This window comes from Acipenser ruthenus, chromosome 18 (genome assembly GCF_902713425.1).
Source record: "Acipenser ruthenus chromosome 18, fAciRut3.2 maternal haplotype, whole genome shotgun sequence".
NCBI classification, from domain to species: Eukaryota; Metazoa; Chordata; class Actinopteri; order Acipenseriformes; family Acipenseridae; genus Acipenser; species Acipenser ruthenus.
This window is the reverse complement of record NC_081206.1, coordinates 19,598,386-19,620,000: the sequence shown is the minus strand read 5'-3', so window position 1 is coordinate 19,620,000 and position 21,615 is coordinate 19,598,386. Positions and strand designations below refer to the sequence as shown.

The window sequence follows — 21,615 nt, the reverse complement described above, 5'->3', positions numbered from 1 at the left end:
CAACTCGGAGTAGATCCAACGTAAACTGTGTTTGTGCAATTATGGGAAATCCTGTGTGACCCAGTTCATCAGCACTTTGCGTCTCCTGGGAGACAGACAGACAGCAAAAGCCCCCTTGTGCTCAGACCACCTAAAATGCCTTTTGAAGGGAAAGCAAGCTATTATAATCAAATAAATGCATGATTGTTTATAGTGTATTTAGGTAGCTGACAAACATACAAATGATGGGAAACCAGCTTCCAGGACATAAATTGGATTTCTTCTATGAACCAAGTACAGTATGTATTTATTGCCAGTGTATTAATAACCTGTTCAAGTCGTAAAAGAAATACACATTTCAAGTAATACTGTAAATAAACCACTTTTGTCTCTGAATTTGAGTGGTCTTGAAGGTATTTTAAGGCAAGTTTTATTGATGTGTAATAGAAACATGGCTTGCGTAAAATTTATAAGAAATGCTACACTGATGAATGCACTAGCCACGATGTTTTACTGTCTAGAAATAAATAATAATAAAAAAAAAATTATATATACAGTACTGTGCAAAAGTTTTAGGCAGGTGTGAAAAAATGCTGTAAAGTAAGAATGCTTTCAAAAATAGACATGTTAATAGATTATATTTATCAATTAACTAAATGCAAAGTGAGTGAACAGAAGAAAAATCTAAATCAAATCCATATTTGGTGTGACCACCCTTTGCCTTCAAAACAGCATCAATTCTTCTAGGTACACTTGCACAAAGTCAGGGATTTTGTAGGCATATAGTCAAGTGTATGATTACACAATTATACCAAACAGGTGCTAATGATGATCAATTCAATATGTAGGTTGAAACACAATCATTAACTGAAACAGAAACAGCTGTGTAGGAGGAATAAAACTGGGTGAGGAACAGCCAAACTCAGCTAACAAGGTGAGGTTGCTGAAGACAGTTTATTGTCAAAAGTCATACACCATGGCAAGACTGAGCACAGCAACAAGACACGAGGTAGTTATACTGCATCAGCAAGGTCTCTCCCAGGCAGAAATTTCAAGGCAGACAGGGGTTTCCAGATGTGCTGTCCAAGCTCTTTTGAAGAAACACAAAGAAACGGGCAACGTTGAGGACCGTAGACGCAGTGGTCGGCCAAGGAAACTTACTGCAGCAGATAAAAGACACATCATGCTTACTTCCCTTTGCAATCGGAAGATGTCCAGCAGTGCCATCAGCTCAGAATTGGCAGAAAACAATGGGACCCTGGTACACCCATCTACTGTCCGGAGAAGTGTGGTCAGAAGTGGCCTTCATGGAAGACTTGCGGCCAAAAAAGCCATACCTCCGACATGGAAACAAAGCCAAGCGACTCAACTATGCACGAAAACACAGGAACTGGGGTGCAGAAAAATGGCAACAGGTGCTCTGGACTGATGAGTCAAAATTTGAAATATTTGGCTGTGGCAGAAGGCAGTTTGTTTGCCGAAGGGCTGGAGAGCGGTACACGAATGAGTGTCTGCAGGCAACAGTGAAGCATGGTGGAGGTTCCTTGCAAGTTTGGGGCTGCATTTCTGCAAATGGAGTTGGGGATTTGGTCAGAATTAATGGTCTCCTCAATGCTGAGAAGTACAGGCAGATACTTATCCATCATGCAATACCATCAGGGAGGCATCTGATTGGCCCCATATTTATTCTGCAGCATGACAACGACCCCAAACATACAGCGAAAGTCATTAAGAACTATCTTCAGCATAAAGAAGAACAAGGAGTCCTGGAAGTGATGGTATGGCCCCCACAGAGCCCTGATCTCAACATCATCGAGTCTGTCTGGGATTACATGAAGAGAGAGAAGCAACTGAGGCTGCCTAAATCCACAGAAGAACTGTGGTTAGTTCTCTAAGATGTTTGGGCCAACCTACCTGCCGAGTTCCTTCAAAAACTGTGTGCAAGTGTACCTAGAATTGATGCTGTTTTGAAGGCAAAGGGTGGTCACACCAAATATTGATTTGATGTAGATTTTTCTTCTGTTCACTCACTTTGCATTTTGTTAATTGATAAATATAAACTATTAACATGTCTATTTTTAAAGCATTCTTTTACAGCATTTTTTCACACCTGCCTAAAACTTTTGCACAGTACTGTATATAAAATATATGTGTGTGTGTGTTGCCAACACAAATGCCTTGGTTTAATGGTCTAATGCCATGATTACTTATCTGTCAATGATTTGTTAATTGAGAAAAAAAGTGGTCTTCTACTTTTAAATGTACTTTTACTGTCTAGAACACAGTTGACCCTTTTTATTTCATTCTCTGCATTGAATAGTGAAATAATAGCAACTCTACATTTTATCAGGAATGCAACCATTTTATTATGAGTCATCTCTGAGAGACAACTTTAATTTAAGGATTGAATTATTTAGTGTCCCTTTAAAATGTAGCTGGGGAGGGGGGTGGCCTGGAGCTGGTGGAAGGTGGTGTGGGGGGGTAATTTTAACCGAGAGCATTTGCAGGAGTGGCAGGCAGTGTGAAATATGCTCACAGGACTTCATACATTTGTCAAAGCCAGCCTGGGCTCTTGGCTGCCAGCCCAACTTGGCTTTTTGTAATCAAAGCATGTTCCCGGACTCCATGCAGCAAGCTGTGCAAAAGCCTGCCTGATGTCTCTCCCGGCTAGCTCTCATTTGGAAGAAGCCCAGTTTTCGCCGCTGACATCTCAAATACACAGAGCTGTGAGTGCTACTCTATTTTTTTTTTTTCGTAAATCTTAAAGATTGTACCAATAGAGATTTAGAAAGGCACAGGGAGGCATTTATGAGCTCTCTTTTTGTTTTCATTTGCAATTTGTGTCTTCATTTTTAAATGTCGGATAGCTACATATGGGAGGGGAGGGGAGTGGTTATGCCAGCCATGTCTAGAGTGGCCTTTCCGAGCTGTTTTTTTTTTTTTTTTTTTTTTTGCCCACAGCTGTTCTGCTGAATGTTGGGAATGTCGGACTGCAAGCACCTCTGTGTGTTTTAGCCAACTGATGTTAGTTCAAGACGTGCTTCTATGTCTCTCGGCTTCTTTACTTTAGTAACAGCTGACTGTGAAAGTATCTAGCGCTGTAAGGAGGGATGCCATTCGCACAGAAAAGCGTCACTCTCCCTTTCAACATTGGTGATATCGTCTTGATGTAACCATGTGTCAGTAGACGCAGCTACCTTGCTGTCTTTTTGTGTGTTTTACCACGCAGAGGCCTAAATGTTCTGACTGCAAAACGTTGGCAAAATCTCAGTTTTTTAACTGTAAAAACAAGAGTTCCAGTGAAAGTTTGTCTACCTAAACCTTTCCCCCTGCACATTCCATAAAGTGTTTTTTATTTTTTTTTATTTTTTTTTATAGCACTTTGGATTAAACCTGCTGGTAAATGTTTTTACACACATTTATATTTATATATTCAGTAAGGAATTAAATTGGTGACTACTTTATAAGCCTTAAGTACTGTGGTTGCAAAAGAAAGGGGTTATTGAAAAACATTTGCCAGAAGTTAGAAAACATTCTGCATATACCTAAACGTTGTGTAACTGCTCAATGGCACAGATGGGATTCTGTTTCTGCAATTAGGCAACAAAGCCGGCAGTCAAGGTCTTATTTTTTTCTTTATTCCTCTGTCACTCTGAGATGCAGTTTCGCTTGCTGAATTTTAAAGCCTTTATTGTTTTCATCCTCAGGAACCACAGTGTAGTTTTTGCTACAACAGATGCTTTTTACTTTCAATTGTAAGACCAGATAGGTACATCAGACCAGTTTCTAGGTTATCCCCCAGCATGGAAATTAAACCACAACCTCCGGCCAGTACAAAGACGCACATTGAAACACGAAGTAATCTAAAGGTTAGAGTGGTAAGGCCATCAATATTGTGCCCATACAGTAACAGTGCTATGCTATGTTTTATATTGTTAAAGAGTGAAGCTTGACAGTCATTATAAAGTTTGTAGTTGGGGAAGCGTTTAAATAAATAGTTATTGTGGTGTTTTTGTTGTACTGGTAGCAGGCAAGAGGCAGGTGTCCTAGGCTTTCTGTAGTACCAGCAGACTCTATAGCACTCCCCATTGACTTGGGGAGTACTTGGTGGTATAGAGAGGGGACAATATCTGTAGGATGTCTTGCTAATTTGGTAAGAGTTCTGTATCTCATGAAGGTACTATTTTTTGGCAGAGTAACTTGCATGAGAAGAATACAGTGTGGTCAACTTTTTCACCAGCAGTTGCCTTGTTTTTCAGGGGCTAAAAGAGAATGCATTCTTTTTAAGAAGATTTAGGGTTACTATTGCACTATTCCACAAGCTTTGCATTGGAGTAAAAAAATAGTAAATCTTGCCTTTTTAAACTTTAACCATCGGAACACTTAATTTTATTAACCTGCATTGCATATTTATTTAAATCTTTATAGAATTATGTTTGGTTTACTGGTTTTAAAATGCATATTCAACATCTATTAAACAGCACTGTAGTGACGTTATTTAGTTAGTGTGAATTCTCTGCATGTCCGCGCAATGCTTGTTAAAAAGATTTTATTCCTCATCCTGGCAATTCTCACAACTAACACTTGTGGGGTAGGCACAGCTGTAGGTTTGCCTTACTAGTAAATGCACAGTTGGTGGTTAATTAGAAATTATGATTTATTTTCCCATATACACAGATACAAAACAATCCTTAATTGTCCCCAACTGAGGATACATTCCCCGCGACGGAGATATAGTAGAGGCAAGCATATGTATGTCAGACTTGCATTTTTACTGTAACTATATCTGCTAGGGAATCACTTGTCCAATTGTGTTTTTTAAAAGAATGTTGTTTTTTTTTTTAAGAGCATCAGAATCAGTAGGGTGTAATGGAGGAACCTGTGTGCCCAGATGTCTCCCTTTTTACACGTGCAAACAATGTAGATCAACATGGTGTTCTACTTTTTCATGATGCTAATAGTTCTAATTTTGTATTTACAGTACGACTGTGGCGGGGACGTTTGTTGCTAACAGTCTTGCTGCTCATGAGCAATAATGGTATGAGTGGGCTTCAGTAGAGGTGACTAATCTCAATACTTAAAATATCAATGTTTCAGTGATCTCTTACCACAGCGCACTGGTATCATCTCTGTGTTGTACTTTTAATTAAGCAACCTGCTCAAATCACTCTGGTAATTAAGTATCCGAGTAAAGGAAGCTATGTAATTGTCAATCTGGGTCACCACTGCTACTGTTTCACTGTATCATAATTTATTTGAGATGCTGTCTTCATATTTTCACAGTTATAGAAACGTATTGGGCAAAATCATGTGACTGGATAGACACAGTACAACACTTTTAAGCTCTTGCCTTGGCCACTAAATAAAAGTACACTCACTGTACCTATTATATTGTAATCCTAGCATTTTTCCCTTCTCTGAAGTACCTGGTAAGTTAATTCGCATACAGAGAGACTTGCATTTCAACACCATTAATATCAGTTGTGACTTTCAGATGACTGACGGGGACCAAACAATGAAATTGTGAATGTATATCATAGGAGTCATGGCCACCTATTTTTTGACAGTACTGACCCCTGATTGAGCTCTGTCGAAGGCTACACCTTGGGAAGTGCAGTTTAAACATGAATGGACCTTTGTTTTAAGGTTTTTCTAAGTTGTGCACGTACATCTGTAAATATGTTGCAAAGCTCTATGCAGTACCACGGTAGATGCTTTGATTTTTTCCCAGAAGTGTATAAACCTAAATAATGCAATGAATCTACTTGTTTTGTTTGTACTACTCAGTAACAAACATTTAGTTCAAAAACGTTCAATTACGAATTCACAAGTAGGCCTCTACTTTGTCTGCATCTTTTGTAAATGCATACAACTGTGTTTTCTCTTCTGCATCTTAAAATTCCCTCTAAGCATTTCCCTGCATGCAGTGAAAAGAAAATGATCTTTACACAATACGTTTGTTTTTACAGTTCTCCCTACAAGAACAGAGTTCACTTTATTTCCTTGCTAAAAAGTGTAATTTACCTAGTTTGTCCCTTGGTAGGTAATTTGAATCGCCAAATAATGTGAAAAATGTCTCTGTTGTAACAACACATTCTTCATGTAAATGATAGGTGAATATTGATTCTGGAAAAGGGACAGATGCTATTGTTTTTCCATCAAGAGGGGGTTCTCTTCCCATGGAAATTGATCCACTTCTTTGTTCACAAATACCATGTTTCCATTTACACCATGAAACTAGGCTACTCTTTTTTTTTTTTTTTATATACTCAATTTTTCATTCCTTTATCAAACTGGGCTGCTGTTATCTGTATTGCACATTTCTATAATTTATAAATGAATGCACCTACCTCCAATATTTTCCTGATTTAAATTAATTCCCAGCCCTCCAATCTTCCCTGTGTGAATATATGTGACTGTCAAGGCAACTTACTGTAGCACCTGAAGTTAAGTTCTGTAATATGGTACTGGTTCTGAATTTACATTTATCAAATGAATTAAGACATTTCATTCTATGACTGATATCTGTTCTAGGTGGATTCTCTGGTGATTGATACATCAGCACTGACAGCTTGGTGTTCTCTCCTGGGTGTGTAGGTTTGGGGCACAATCATTTTGCAACGGCAGTTATCCCTTAGCCTAATGATTTCTTAAAAAAGTTAATTAATGTGCTGGCATTGTTGTGTTCCATATACTTCTGTACTGTGTCTCAGTAATAACAATTGACTATAGTATTGAATTATTACGTGTTTGATATAATGGGTTTGAATTCTAATATACTGTACATCTGATTTTCCCACAAAGAATGAAAATAAATACAATTTTGCAAGAATCTTTAGATCCTAGTAACCTGACACACTCTAATATTTAAGTGTCTTGTTTCTTCATGAAATTAAAATTTCTGCTTGCTTGAATTAACCAAATAATGAAAACGGTTTAATTATTCTGAATTAAGCACTTTTATGTGCTGTGTTTTTTTTTTTTTTTAAGTAAAAATTCAGCACCTTGCGATACAGTAGTTTAGAAACTGTTTGCGATACAGACTTCATATTTGCAGTTATATAACACTATGGGCAACATTTGTCTTTTAACCTAATGTGATTGCCATATTGTGATCATTTGGGTTAAAGGCTACAGCTAAAGTGAATAGACACTCGTTATTCGGGATAAAAGGAAGAAGCACATCTCGACAAGTCATCTGACATGGGTAGTACTGTAAAAAAATAACATCCCTGTGGACTTTGGATGAGTACAGCATTCCTGGGTTCTTGGTTTACAGTTGTGTTCACTCCTTTTCAGAATAATCCAGCGGAAGTCATGCTAAAACAGAAAGACCAGAAGGATGCAGAACTGGACAAGAAGATTGTGGCATTAAGAAAAAAGAACGAGGCCTTGATGAAGAGATATCAAGTAGGCTTTTCATGTTTAGTCAGTGTCTTGGACAATCTTGGAAAACTTATCCAAATGTACTGTAGGCCATCAAATCTAGATACTCCCAATTAAGGGAATTGTGATGTGTTGAAAATGTGATGGTTCAGTAGTATTAATGTAAAGTGGGTCTTAATCTTTTGCTGTTTCTAACATACTGTATTATATTTGTATCCTATACCTTGAACTGGGTGCTGTGTTCATCTCACTAACACTGAAATATTGACCCTTTACAGGAAGTAGAAGAGGACAAGAAGAGGGCAGAACAGGAGGGAATGTCTTACACCCCTCGAAAAAATAAAGCAGAGGACCTGACAATAACTATTAAAAAGTCTCCCCATGTAAGTTGTGACCTTTTTTGGGATTGTGACACAGACAATACAGCTGCAAAGACAATATGCTTTGCTTGCAAGCCATTTGGAAATCATTTTAAAATCCTATTTGTTTTAATAATATGGGCTCAGCTGTGGGGTATTACTTAAAACTGTAAAGTGTTTAGCATAAGCTGATTGTGTACCTGTAATGAATGCCTCCTGTGCTGTACATAACGTGTTTTTTCAACAATCCTATTTGCCTTGATACTTTATTACACTGTTTTTTTTGTGTGCCATTATTTAACACCTTGTTTATTCACGTATTCCGGATCCTATTAAAAGGTATCGAAAAAAAAAAAAAAAGAGAAGGCCATTTACTGCCACATCTCCTTTCGGATGTGAAAATGAATTCAGGATGTCTTAGATCAGTAGTTTCATTAGTTGCTTCTCAAATGAACAGGAGACCCGAGTTGTGAAGAAGAAGCAGGGGACAGGGTGTCCTCCCAGTCCGAGAGGTGTGAATGAGCTTGAGGATGCTGATGTTAGAGACCTTTTGACTCTGGGCAGAGGGAAGAGGATGCAGCTGCTGGTGACTATGGCGAACAAGACAAAGGTAAGGATTGGTGGACCTTATTAATATTGCTTGAAATGTGTTTCAAAGCACAAATTACCATTACCAAATTGTCAAACATAATTTAAAGTAGATATCCCTGCTGAAATAAATAACAGATTTTCCTTTACAGAACTGTTTCTGTCCTATACACATTCATTTTGTTAGGTACAGGGTTCCATTCTCCTCTCAATATATTTCTCGTTTAATACAGAGCTATATAACATAATATGTCACTTTCAAGAAAACAAACCAATAATGCAACGCCCAGAAAACTGAGAATCTCATAACCTGAAAATATCTCAAAAAGCTGTTTTGCCCTAAAAGAATAACAGGATATTCATAAAACATGAAAAATTGTTCCCAAGGTTGTCCCAAAACTTTTAAAACGAATTGTTCACGTGGGGAAGCAATGCTTGAGTGAATGTGGGAGGCTTGACTGTAAGGTATGATGTGGCCTCGGGGTCACAGTATTAACTGGCTTTTGAATACAGCTTCTAAACATGTGTGTTAGGGTGGGGGAGTTATTTTTGTTTGTCAGAATGCAAGTGGTTTGTATTTTTTTTGTATTTGCTGAATGCAGGGTAAAAGATTCGTAAGTGAGAAACAAAGCTTAAACTGTCCTCCCAGCCCAGGGGGTCTAAAAGACTTCAATGACGAAGAAGAACACAGACTGTCTATCGGTAGAGGAAAACAAATCCAGCTCACAAAGACACCGAACCACAGAGCAAAGGTAAAACCTGTAAAAAGATGCCAAAGTGGGGGCATCATTGCAATGTGTCGTACTTTCCCTCAATACGAAACTTTGTACTTCAGATAAAGGACCAGTGAAGGGTGTAGACCTGGGATGAAGGCTAAACTGCCAATTGAGGCAACTGATGAAAATGACTCTCAATCAGGTAGAAAAACAAACATAAGTGTCTTCAGTGGTGCCTATTGTATGGCATGCAGTGTTAGCAAACAGATTGTCTTTTTTGCATAATTAGGTAGCACGGAAAAATGCACTTGGCTGTGTGCCTGCATTCATCACATTACTGGGTATTATAGAAAAATAAAGAAGCATTCACTACTTTACAGCACATCTGGTTTGGAGCTGGAGAACCGGGGTAGACCATCCTTATCTGATCATAGGGAGATGCATGAGGTGTAGGCTGACAGTAACTGCTGTAGATAAGAAAGCTGCCTGTGGCCAATTGTAACTTTTTATAGGTGAATATCTTAAACATGAGTTCTGCAGACTTGTTATAGATGCCACCAGCATTTCTATTTTCACAAGCAAACTACAAAGAAAAGAGAATATGTTATACCTCCCATTGAGGATGTATAAAGTTTGTGTGTAGAAAACACCTTATCCAATTATGATAACTTGGTTCCTCTTGTATAAATAATGTTGGCACTAAGTGACACTTGCATTTTTATACAAGATATCCAACTGGAAGACTGAACTTTGAACACTGTTAAAAATGTTAAGAGAAGTTCTTGGTGGTAAATGCAGGTTGCACATTAGAGTGCAATCCAAGGCTTCAAAGTCATGTGTGTTTGAAAAGATGTGTGCATTGTACACAAAGTGCATGTTATAGTTCAAATGATGATATGGTAATACAACATTTAGGAAAGCTGTGCATCTGGAGAACAGTGACTTTTTTTCAGTAATGAAGGTCACATGACAATTTTCATGTTCCATAAAACTCCATTGATTTCATTAAATTAGTTAAGTTACAGTTGCCGCAGACATCTCCATAAAACAAGAACACATTGTTCTGAAATTACATTTATAGGCTGTTTTGTCAATTATCAGTTCCTCTAAGTTCACAGTCCTATTAACAATTCCCAAGTCCATCAATTGTTGCATTAGTTAACCTTTTTATCACAGGATTCTATTTAAATACAGGTCTGCACCTGTACTGCAGGTGCTGTAACCCTGCAGACTTTTTAGTGTGGCTTTAACAAGGGTCAGCATGCACACAGAAACACTGTGCAGTGGTTAGGTAGTTCCACTCTTTTTTTCATCTCTTAATTCACCGCCTTCCCTTATGCCAGGTTATCAGTTATCGCCTAGAACATATCCTGATTTAATCGCAATCTAAAATCCTGTTTTTACACCCATTTATTGCATCGCCCCAGTTTATATTTTTCTTTGTCTGCACTTTGCATGCTGGCTTTTAAAAAAATAAATAAATGAAAAAATAAATCCATACTATCTTCCTCAATATTTAAGATGTCCTGTTCTCTAGTTGCCCAAATCAATTCTGTAAAGTTGGCACCTCTCAGAATCTTTTATTATTTATGGATATAGAATCTTTGTTATAAATGTATACCCAAGGAATATAGAAATGTGCCCATGAATAATATTATTATTATTATTATTATTATTATTATTATTATTATTATTATTATTATTATTATTATTATTATTATATTTAAAAAAAAAAAAAAAAATGTATTTAGAGTTCTATTGAGCCAAGTTTGATGCAACTTGGCAATGGCATTTTTTTTAGCACAAAATATTTGGCGTATGTTAGTCTGTGTGAAGGTGTGTGACTCATTAGTGAAAAAGGATGCATGGGTATGAAGAATAATAGCAGAATAGGGAGAACAAAGCCCGTTGCAAAGGCTTGTGTCACTTGCATGCATATTTTTTTTTTACCTAGCTTACACTTGAATGTATTTCAGTACATTGTTTCCCATTATGCTGAAAATAATTCAATCTAATTAACATTTTGCACTGTTTATTGCTACTTGCTCCATTATGCCATGGATCCAGACTGGCAGAATGCCAGGGCCCTGCATAGAATCACTGTTACAGCAGAACAAAGACTGCAGCCCACAAACAATGGAATATTGCACGAAATAATTCTGGGGGATTGCAATTAATTCTGGCAGGCTTGATTGTAGAACACTGACAGGACTGTTTAAGCATGTCTGTTAATCGCAGCTTTTTTGTTTGTTCATGTACATTATTATTAAATTTGTTCCCAGACAATACTGAAATCTACCGTAGATATCTCCCTATACCCTGTGAATTCTTTCATTAAGTGAATAGGGAACAGAATATTTTTTCCAGTATAATTGAAGGTCAATTCCTGCTTTCATTGTGTGCCAGCCTCAAAAAGCATTCTAGCCGTTGCTGGAATAAAGAGGCAGCATTTTGCCTATTAGTTAAGGCTTAAGACACGAGCAGGGGGAGTAGATTGTCTGGCCAACTACTGCTATGCATTGTTTACGGTAGACTGGTGTGCATGTACTGTACTTCTTACATTGTTATGAAATTAAATAATCCTAATCGGTGCTTGATGTAAGCTTGGAGATGAGGGACATTATTTACGTAATTTTTTTTTAATTGTGTCATTTAAAATAGTTTCATAACAAATGACACACTGGTATGTCAGCCACAAGGCGGCACCCTTTAGCTCTGTATGGAAATGTTGCCAGAACTGAAACACTTTGATCACTCTGCTTTCCTAAAGCACTGAAGCATTGCATTACCATGTTTGGATAAAACTGGTGGTTCGCTGGAACCATTAGAAAAACAAACCTCAGATATCCACAGATAAATCGGATGCATTGTGTGCTGTATATCCGTGGCCATGTTAGTCTTTGATTTGATGTGTTATTTCAGTAATGAGATCTGATATCATGATTTAGTACTAGCAATTATTATATTTTTTAAAATTTATTTTTTACTCTGTTAAAGGGACAATGTCCCAAAATATATTTTTTTTACATTAAAAATGACATTACATTGGATTAAAAATTACTTTTACATTATCCTACGATTTAGCAGAGGTAAACCAGCAACCTCACCTTTTTAAAACATGCTTGTCACAAGATGACTATGCATGCCAAAAAAGGTATGCCCCTTTTACTACTTGCAGCAGTAGGATGTAATAAACAACATATTTACCTTCTGGTAGTAAGCAACTTTACTCCATACACACTAGTGGGTTTTGGTACTTCATTGCTGGCATAAAAGTTGAGTGAGAACATTCGACAAACCCAAGTACAAAATAACATTTTGTTTTTTACAAAAACTTTGTTCCCGGATTCATGTCTTGAGTTAGTTAGCGGTGGTTATCCTTAGGGCTAATAAAGAAATAGCCTTGTTAATTGTTCCTGATGTTTTCTTTAGTATGGCTTTGTACGGTGACATGCTCAGCCTTGTTAACAGAATTATAATTAAAGCTTTTTTTGTTTTTATTGGAATGCCCAAAGGAGGAAGAGGGAGCAAAAAACCTGAATGATGAATCTGAATGGTTTGCACAGTGTCGCCCTTATTATAAGGTAAGAACCTCACGGTGTGGTATTTTTATACAGACATACTGCTAACATTATTTCATTTGTGTTTTAAATAAAGGTTTATAATACACAAGTCTCTCGCATAATTTATTTATTTATTTATTTATTTTTTTGTTAATGACTTCTATTCACTGATTTTATATTCACTTCTCTGTATAAACGCTGCTCCTCCCTGTTGCAAGGCTTTTAGTTACAAGAGAGCTAGTTAGAGAGCTATTTCTAGCTAGCTAAATGCTTCCTTCTTTATTTTCTAGTTTTCACAATACTTTATGGCCAATTCTGTAAAACAGTCTTTTATGAATTATTATTTAGCTGTAGAATTGGCTGCTTATGCGTAAAGATGCAGTTCCACTTATTGAAAGAGAAATACAGGCTGCTGTTGCTCCCACAAGAGCAAATGGATAGTGTTAATTAATCAGAGATCTGGTGCATCTTTAGTGGTTTACTCGCAAAACAAATGAGTAGTCCCACACTGAGACCATTACTAGGTACTAATGAAAAACACTGTATTGCATGCAGGTGATGTGTTCTCAACCAGCACGTTGGGCCTCTGGGTGGGAAGTCCCCCGTTGGACAGCGTCATAAGTATTGTCACCTCCGAACAAAACAACATCACAGTATCGCTGTCTTGTGGCAATTGGGAGCTTGTTACAGCATCACCTGAACTCGCATATGGTGAAGCTAATAAAAAAGGAGTGTGGCACAGGTGTGGAGAACGCCCCAGAGAATACAAATGTTCACACAATTTAATGAAACCCAGGAGGATGCGCTGTGAAGAAACAGTAGTGGATGTTTTCATCCTTTTGCTTCTTCAAAAATATTCATTCCTTGTACTTTGTTATGTGTAAGGAATGCCTGCATTGCAGATAATACTCAGCTGATACATATGTAAGCATAGTTACAGTTTCAATTACAAAATACTGTTATGGACAGAAAGATTCAACAGATTTGTTAAGATGACACTCGCATCTGACTTCCATCATTATCTGATGAGAGCCAGAAATTAATGTAAATTAAAATATTGTGCTATTCAGTAGCTGTAGTTTTTTTTTTTTTTTTTTTTTGTATAAGTAACAGACTTTACCTTTTTTTATTTAGGTTTTTATATATATAATTATTAAAGGTTTTCCATACATCAAGATGGTATCTTAGTTACCTTAGCAACAGCTGCAGCCTTGTTATCAGAACATATTAGGCAGCTCTCTGTCCAGTAAAAGTTATGAACACACACAAAAATAAAAAGTAAAAAAAAAAATACAGAATAATGACCTGATCAAAAGTAGCCAATATCCAATCAGTACTTGCAATCGTTGCATAAACTTTGACGGATAGGTTTTGAAAATTAGGTTTGTTTTAGGCAGATTGATTGATTGATTGATTGATTAGCATCCTCCTTGCCCATTTAATTAAGTTCTGAGACAAATACAATTGGTCGTGGTTGTATATTAGGAGATCAAACCGCATCTGTCCTGTCTCAAGCACAGCAGGACTGGCAAAAAAAAAAAAAACATTTGGTAAGTGAAAAGTGGGGGGTAGTGGGGGGTGGGGGGGGGGGGGGTGGGGAGGACCAGAAATGTGTTTTCAAGGCTTGTAAGTACACCCTGCTTTTAGGGAAAAATAGGTATTTGGGTGTTCACCTCAAATGCATTGAGCACAACTGGCAACACACAAGAAAAAGCGGACTGGGAAATGGCAGCAACAATTGCGACTGTTTTAAAATATGCTTTCATAAGTTCTTAACAAATTGATGCAATTATAAGTGTTGCAATTGCCAGCAGCTTTTGTACATCTTATTATAATATTTGAGAACCCTCATTTACACTATCTCCGCCTCCTTTTTGCGAAGTTATGCAGGAGCGCCCATAATTACATGTTCATTTACGGCTGAAACGCAAAGAAAAACTGCTGCCACAAAGCATTCCCTAAAGTCGCTAACAGGATTGCGCATGTTTAGTACATTTCACCCTGGACTTCCGACTTGTTTGACTATGCGACAGCCACAACAATTTAGTACAACTACCCCTCAGTGATGAAAGCTCATTCAGTGAACATTGCTTTACAATTGCATGCACTTTATGGTACATTCCTTGAGCACCTGAAAAAAAGAACCAGTTCACTAGGAGATGATCTCAACTGTTTTGTACTTGTTTTAGTTTTTTTCCCTGTCAGGCTTGTACTGTATGTGGAGGTGTGTCGTTGTAATGTCTCCTTGTGAACTAGACAGTGCATCTGAATAGAGGCTATCCAAAACTAAGAAAAACCTTGCTGTTGATTTCAGCATGGCAGAGCTGAAAAGGGTCCAGTATGTGGATTCTCGGACGACCTACAGCAACCTGAAGTGGAAAGCGATAAGAAAAACCACGGGAGAGGGAATGCGCGGAATAAGGGAGGTTCCAACATTGACAATGTTGCACAGGAATTCCAGAAACTGAACCTGGACAGGGAGCAACAGGTATGTGGTTAGCTAGTATAGGAGCCACTAGCACACTGTTTGAAAGCAGATGGCTGCATGTTAAAATGGTGGGGTGGGAATATAATGATACCTCATGTGACAGCGGTTCAAAAATATATATGTTTGTAAAATCAGTGTGTTGAGATCATCTACTTATGACTGTAAAGTTGTTAATATGACATTCCTTTTCCAGAAGTAATATTCATACCTGAAATATATTGTACACCACATGACAGCATACCAGGTGGTCCGAGTAACAACGTTTGTAAAAGTTTAGGTAATTAATGTGACCATGTTCGAGGGGGGGGAACAAATCGTGCCTTTCTATGTGTATTGAAAGGGGTAAAGTTGAATGCTAGAAATTGGAATGTAGTGTAAATCACTAAGACTTGGGTGACAGGTCAAACAATGAGATGCTTCTATAATTTTAAATGTTTCAATTTGCTTCTGTTGTCAAGGTCATGTTATCTCATAGCATTATACATTCTGTTAAAATAATATCCAAAAATAAACCTCAAAATCTCTTAGTGAATCATCTTACCAGAGTCAAAAGAACACTCTTCCCATGGTAATTTTAGAATGCTCAAGCCTCACATAGACAGTGCTTCACAGCAGCATGGCTGGTTTTAATTATGTTATTGTTAGGGTGCTGGTGTCTCTGCTGGTGTTCCTCTCACCTCCAGACCAGGAACCACATGTGTTCCTGCCTTAAGACGTATCCTGGACACATCCCAGCTACCTGTGTTGCCATTGAGCGATGAGGCTTTGAGGAAGACTACCTTTACTGAATACAGTGCATCCGGTTTATTTTGCAAAAAACATCCTCTTGAACTCATTAAACTAGTGAGGGGCTCTTATCCAGTAAAATACAGTACTTGTACAATTAACTGTCAACATGGAAATATTAAGGGAGCACCGTACCAAGTCCCCTCTGTTAAGGAATATAAAGCAGCTGTTTATTAGTCATCCATATCTTTACTCATTCAAGAAACAATGCTTCCTTACAGCATGTGCTGGCCATTTTCTTGTTGCCAGAAAATCACACCTGACTTTCTTGAAACATTTTATTTTTGGCCAATTCTTTAACCGTGACTATTTAACTGCTCCATCATGCAAATAACTTAACAAAATGTGCCTTTTCCTTTGCACTTGACTCAGTATAATATACTGTATCCCACTCTATCCTCATAATTTCAGTGATTACTAATGCACAGTCTGGTTTTTTTTTCCCATGGTAAAGCATAGTGTTTTATGATCTGTGAAAGCAGAGAGTGTGTGGGAGTATTGTCTCTAGGCTGTCTGCCAGAGCACATCTCTCTCTTCATATTCATGTCTGTCATGAAATGCAAGAGGTCATGAGGGGTTCACTGATCGTTAGAATCTGGTAATGGATGGTAAAATAAGGTCAACCAGGGGTCTGCTTCTGGCTCTGTAGTGATCTGGAAATTAGGATAAAAATGTGGGACCTTTGCATTTGGATAATGATGCCAATTTATATCAATAACATTCCATCCCATTTGGTGGTTTGCTGATTTGTTTGTAATTTTAGCATCTGTTCCATTTGGTCTTAATAGTTTTTCTTCGCTGTCTAACTTACTAAGACTGTCATCCTTTGACCTGTTGTGTTTATGTATTTCTGTTGGAATCGTAGATTGTATTCTGTTTTCAAATAAGGATAAAACACTCAGCCCTTCCCTTTAAGAGAAACTGCAGTAGATAAAACTTAAATAGCAGTTCTGAAATCTGGCATTGAGTGCAGTGAGTTTAGTTGCCTCGACGGGCCACAATGGAACGGACTGCTGAAATCCACAAAATCCAGGTTTTCATTTGTAAAAGTACACCCCCACAAAAAGCCCCTTGTGAATTTGAAAGTGTTTGAAAGACCAATCTTAGAGTGGAATCACAAGGTTTGAGTTTTAATCAGTGTGTGGTACATTTCAATGTTGTTTTCATGCTCTTTAAGAAAACCCAAATGACCATATTCAAATTACCTCGATCATATTCGTTTTTTAGCCAAGGTGCCACTCATACATAATAGTAAAGTTATACAGTAATACCAAAAGGAAAAAAGAAACGTGTCAATTTTCTGAAATTGTGGTGCAAAAGAAAGCTTCAGTTGTCTTTTTCAGTACGACTTGTTGTTTTAATTGCATGTGTTCAAATGTTCATAGTGCTACAACTGTTGGAATGTGCCTCATTTTAAAGTGTTTGCAATGCATTTATCTAATCCTGTCATTTTATTTTGGCTTTTGGAAATTTGCATTGCTTGGTTTTCAGAATCCATATGGCAGGAAAACCCAATCGTGCCCAGCTTGATTTGGGTATTTAATGTTCCCTTTAGGATGCAAGGTGGCATGAACCTAAGAGCCCTGCAGACCTGTCTGTACCCACGTCCAGGCAGGAACAAGAGGAGTACAGTCGCTGGAAAAAAGAGCGAGAACAGATTGATAGAGAACGCGTGGCACGCCACAAGAATACCAAGGGTGAATGGAAACGTGCCTGGGATGTAGATAAAGCAGAAAACATGTAAGTTGATGGGGAGGTTATCATTGAGAACTGGCTCTAGCTGCATAGAAAAGTTGAAAAATGCACCATTTATGAAGTGTAGGGTGACCACCAAACAGATGTTTGCTTATATAGTTTCTTTCCAGGTAAAACTTAGGAAGTACATCAAGTAGACAAGCTTTCAGATAATGCCTTCATCAATGTATTGTGTCTGAAGTTTATTCTCATGTTTTGAGTGGGTCTTGTGATCCATAACATTGTAAACCATTTGATCATACATTTGGTACAGCTAGAAGAATCATACTCTAAGTAAGGCTGCAGATGAAAAGCGTATATCTGAAGTGCAAGTTATAGTAATAAAATAACTTGGCATTTACCACGATTGAACATGTTGACAAGATAGCAGGGGGGAGAAATGTGCCATGAATACATTTGATCCTGCCCAGCAGTTTCTACTGGTTTCACAATATTAGAACTGGGGGATTATATGTAGGAAACTGTCTGTCTGTATGTGTATCACACTTCCTTTTTTTGGCTTGCATATTAATGTAGAGAGTCAGTCACAAGCAGTTTTTTTAGGGGGCAGAAAGATGCCTGTAAGCCAACCGAACTGCCATCTAGGTCTGCCTTGTGATGAAGTACCCAGAAGATGTGTGTTTTGACTTTTCTTTTTGCTTGAGTCTGGTGATCTTCTGTCCCTTCTTATATTCTTCTGTCTTCTAAATCTGGCATAGTTGATATAACAGGAGTTATCTCAGTGTGGTTATCATATTCTTCTTTTCTTGTCCAGTATTGCATTTCTGTTGTTGCTTTTTCTTGGACAGAAATGAAACCCAACATTAATGTAACTGGATTTTGACAGTGGCTCCAACATGTTGATAAGGGGGTCTGAAGTGAAGAAACATGTATTCAATACCAGGGTTGAAAACTTGCTCCAGTCCTGACCATGAATTTGGGCAATCTCCCCCTGCTAAATCTGCACTGTACACACTTATCACAGCATGAGGAGGTCTCGCATGAGTGTAAGTTCACCATTAGGTGTTATTCATTCTGCTATAGAGAGGAACAGTTTATTTAACGGGGGCCTGATTGCTCAGACTTGTGGCTCCTGATCGGAATGATATACTGGTAACTAATTGAGTGTAGTCCTGAAAAGCAGAACTAGGTGCAGTAATAGTGCAAGATTCTAGCCCTGAAATAACAATCATTCAAGGCTCCCTCTTGAGACCTCCGAGATCCACAGCATTTGAATCCAGATCATGGCACTGATGTAAAAGCAGCAAGCGGTGCTCAAAGTTGCAACCCCGTGGTTCCCAAACAAATGTCAACCACTGTACAAATGACTCGTTCCCTTTGGACCTTGTCTCAGCCAGAGGAGGCACATAGTAGTGTGGTGAATTCCAGTGGAAAAGTTACTAGAATCTGAAGGTGTAACCGTGTTGTATAGTTAATTACAATAGGTTAACCATTACCAAAGCACTGTAGAAACAACCAGTTTGTATTTTTTTAAAACTTAATGTGTATGATAAATCAAGAAGGAAATTTGAGAAAAGAAAAAGCCAATAGCACATATTAGTGCAGCTGTGAGTTATTGGGAATAGTTAGCAGAAAACTGCATTTCCTCTAACTTTTTTTTTTTTTATCTAAATCAAAAAGTAATAACCCATGACAGCATTGCAACCCACATTGCATCAGCAGCTCAAAGTATTATTTTAAAGGTTATTAATCTTTAAATATTAATGAATAAATGTAGCTTTGAAAATACACTCCACGCTTTCTGTCTGTAATAGATTGCTATTGCTGTTCAAATCAAGGTCCCAACAGTAACATAGAGTAACACAGAAACCACATGCAGTAGTTCAAAATAGAAAATGTTTAGTCATTTGTCAGGAACTGGCACTGATTTAAGCATTACATTTCTGCCACATTTATCTTTTTGTAACATTTCTGTATTGCCTGTTTTATTCATGTATTTATTTTACATTTGCAATACTCTTCCCCCTTAGGGTAATAGTCGTAGGAAGTTTTCAGCTATATGAATAAATGTGGATCTATATGAAGTGAGTTAGATTCCTTGCCAGGATTGATTCGGCTCTGTGGCAAATCGGAAACTAATGCTGTTCTACATTTCCATCTAAAGCAGTTGTGCTTCCAGGTGCAGTTACATTAATTAGCATGCCTTCCTGTCACAAGCTGGTCTTTTGTGGGTTACACAATCTTACAAAAAGACGAGGATCATCTGCTTTTACAAAGCTCCTGTACCACAAACTATGCAGAACACACCTTGAAAAGTCCTGGAAATGTTTATTGAAAATACTAATTCGGAAGGGCCTATAGGTTCTGCAGTAGGGAATACAGTCTCCTTTCATGCAATTCACATCTGGAGGCTTGCAACATAATGCAAAATATATTGTGGGTAAGTGATGGACTTGTCAGCTGCTTAATGTTAGTTTATGGATTTTCTAAACGTTCATTATTAGTAAACTAAACTGAGGCGTTTGCACATTTAAAGATGGCAGTCTTAGCAACGAGTGATATGAGTTTGGTGACTAATTGACATACTCTCTAATTGAGGACAATTTTATGTCTTTGTTATAAAGGGCCCTGGGTGCTCCCTCTTCTGGTCAGGGTTGAGGTTTGATTGCAGACTTCTGTTGGCACCATCCCTCATCTTTCATTATCACTAAATTCACAAGAACCTATGAAGTTAGAATGAATATATACTATACTATATATATATATATATATATATATATATATATATATATATATATATATATATATATATATATATATACAGTGCCTTGCGAAAGTATTCGGCCCCCTTGAACTTTGCGACCTTTTGCCACATTTCAGGCTTCAAACATAAAGATATGAAACTGTAATTTTTTGTGAAGAATCAACAAGAAGTGGGACACAATCATGAAGTGGAACGAAATTTATTGGATATTTCAAATTTTTTTAACAAATAAAAAACTGAAAAATTGGGCGTGCAAAATTATTCAGCCCCCTTAAGTTAATACTTTGTAGCGCCACCTTTTGCTGCGATTACAGCTGTAAGTCGCTTGGGGTATGTCTCTATCAGTTTTGCACATCGAGAGACTGAAATTTTTGCCCATTCCTCCTTGCAAAACAGCTCGAGCTCAGTGAGGTTGGATGGAGAGCATTTGTGAACAGCAGTTTTCAGTTCTTTCCACAGATTCTCGATTGGATTCAGGTCTGGACTTTGACTTGGCCATTCTAACACCTGGATATGTTTATTTGTGAACCATTCCATTGTAGATTTTGCTTTATGTTTTGGATCATTGTCTTGTTGGAAGACAAATCTCCGTCCCAGTCTCAGGTCTTTTGCAGACTCCATCAGGTTTTCTTCCAGAATGGTCCTGTATTTGGCTCCATCCATCTTCCCATCAATTTTAACCATCTTCCCTGTCCCTGCTGAAGAAAAGCAGGCCCAAACCATGATGCTGCCACCACCATGTTTGACAGTGGGGATGGTGTGTTCAGGGTGATGAGCTGTGTTGCTTTTACGCCAAACATAACGTTTTGCATTGTTGCCAAAAAGTTCGATTTTGGTTTCATCTGACCAGAGCACCACCTTCCACATGTTTGGTGTGTCTCCCAGGTGGCTTGTGGCAAACTGTAAACGACACTTTTTATGGATATCTTTAAGAAATGGCTTTCTTCTTGCCACTCTTCCATAAAGGCCAGATTTGTGCAGTATACGACTGATTGTTGTCCTATGGACAGAGTCTCCCACCTCAGCTGTAGATCTCTGCAGTTCATCCAGAGTGATCATGGGCCTCTTGGCTGCATCTCTGATCAGTCTTCTCCTTGTATGAGCTGAAAGTTTAGAGGGACGGCCAGGTCTTGGTAGATTTGCAGTGGTCTGATACTCCTTCCATTTCAATATTATTGCTTGCACAGTGCTCCTTGGGATGTTTAAAGCTTGGGAAATCTTTTTGTATCCAAATCCGGCTTTAAACTTCTCCACAACAGTATCTCGGACCTGCCTGGAGTGTTCCTTGTTC

The 21,615-nt window shown here is 37.9% G+C and overlaps 1 protein-coding gene across 4 annotated transcripts in view; it reads left to right on the top strand.

Moving 5' to 3' along the window:
- Window positions 1-21,615, top strand: part of LOC117419071 (coiled-coil domain-containing protein 9-like) — a 47,986-nt gene that overhangs the window by 3,729 nt on the left and 22,642 nt on the right. For 3 of the 4 annotated variants that reach the window (XM_058991439.1, XM_058991441.1, XM_058991438.1), the window contains exons 3-9: window positions 7,279-7,389; window positions 7,644-7,748; window positions 8,182-8,334; window positions 8,915-9,064; window positions 12,544-12,612; window positions 14,906-15,079; window positions 17,421-17,605. In XM_058991439.1, coding sequence (XP_058847422.1) covers window positions 7,279-7,389; window positions 7,644-7,748; window positions 8,182-8,334; window positions 8,915-9,064; window positions 12,544-12,612; window positions 14,906-15,079; window positions 17,421-17,605 — 947 coding nt within the window. Of the gene's footprint in view, window positions 1-2,512; window positions 2,706-7,278; window positions 7,390-7,643; window positions 7,749-8,181; window positions 8,335-8,914; window positions 9,065-12,543; window positions 12,613-14,905; window positions 15,080-17,420; window positions 17,606-21,615 lie in introns of those variants that run through there. The other variant, XM_058991440.1, reaches the window with a different exon arrangement.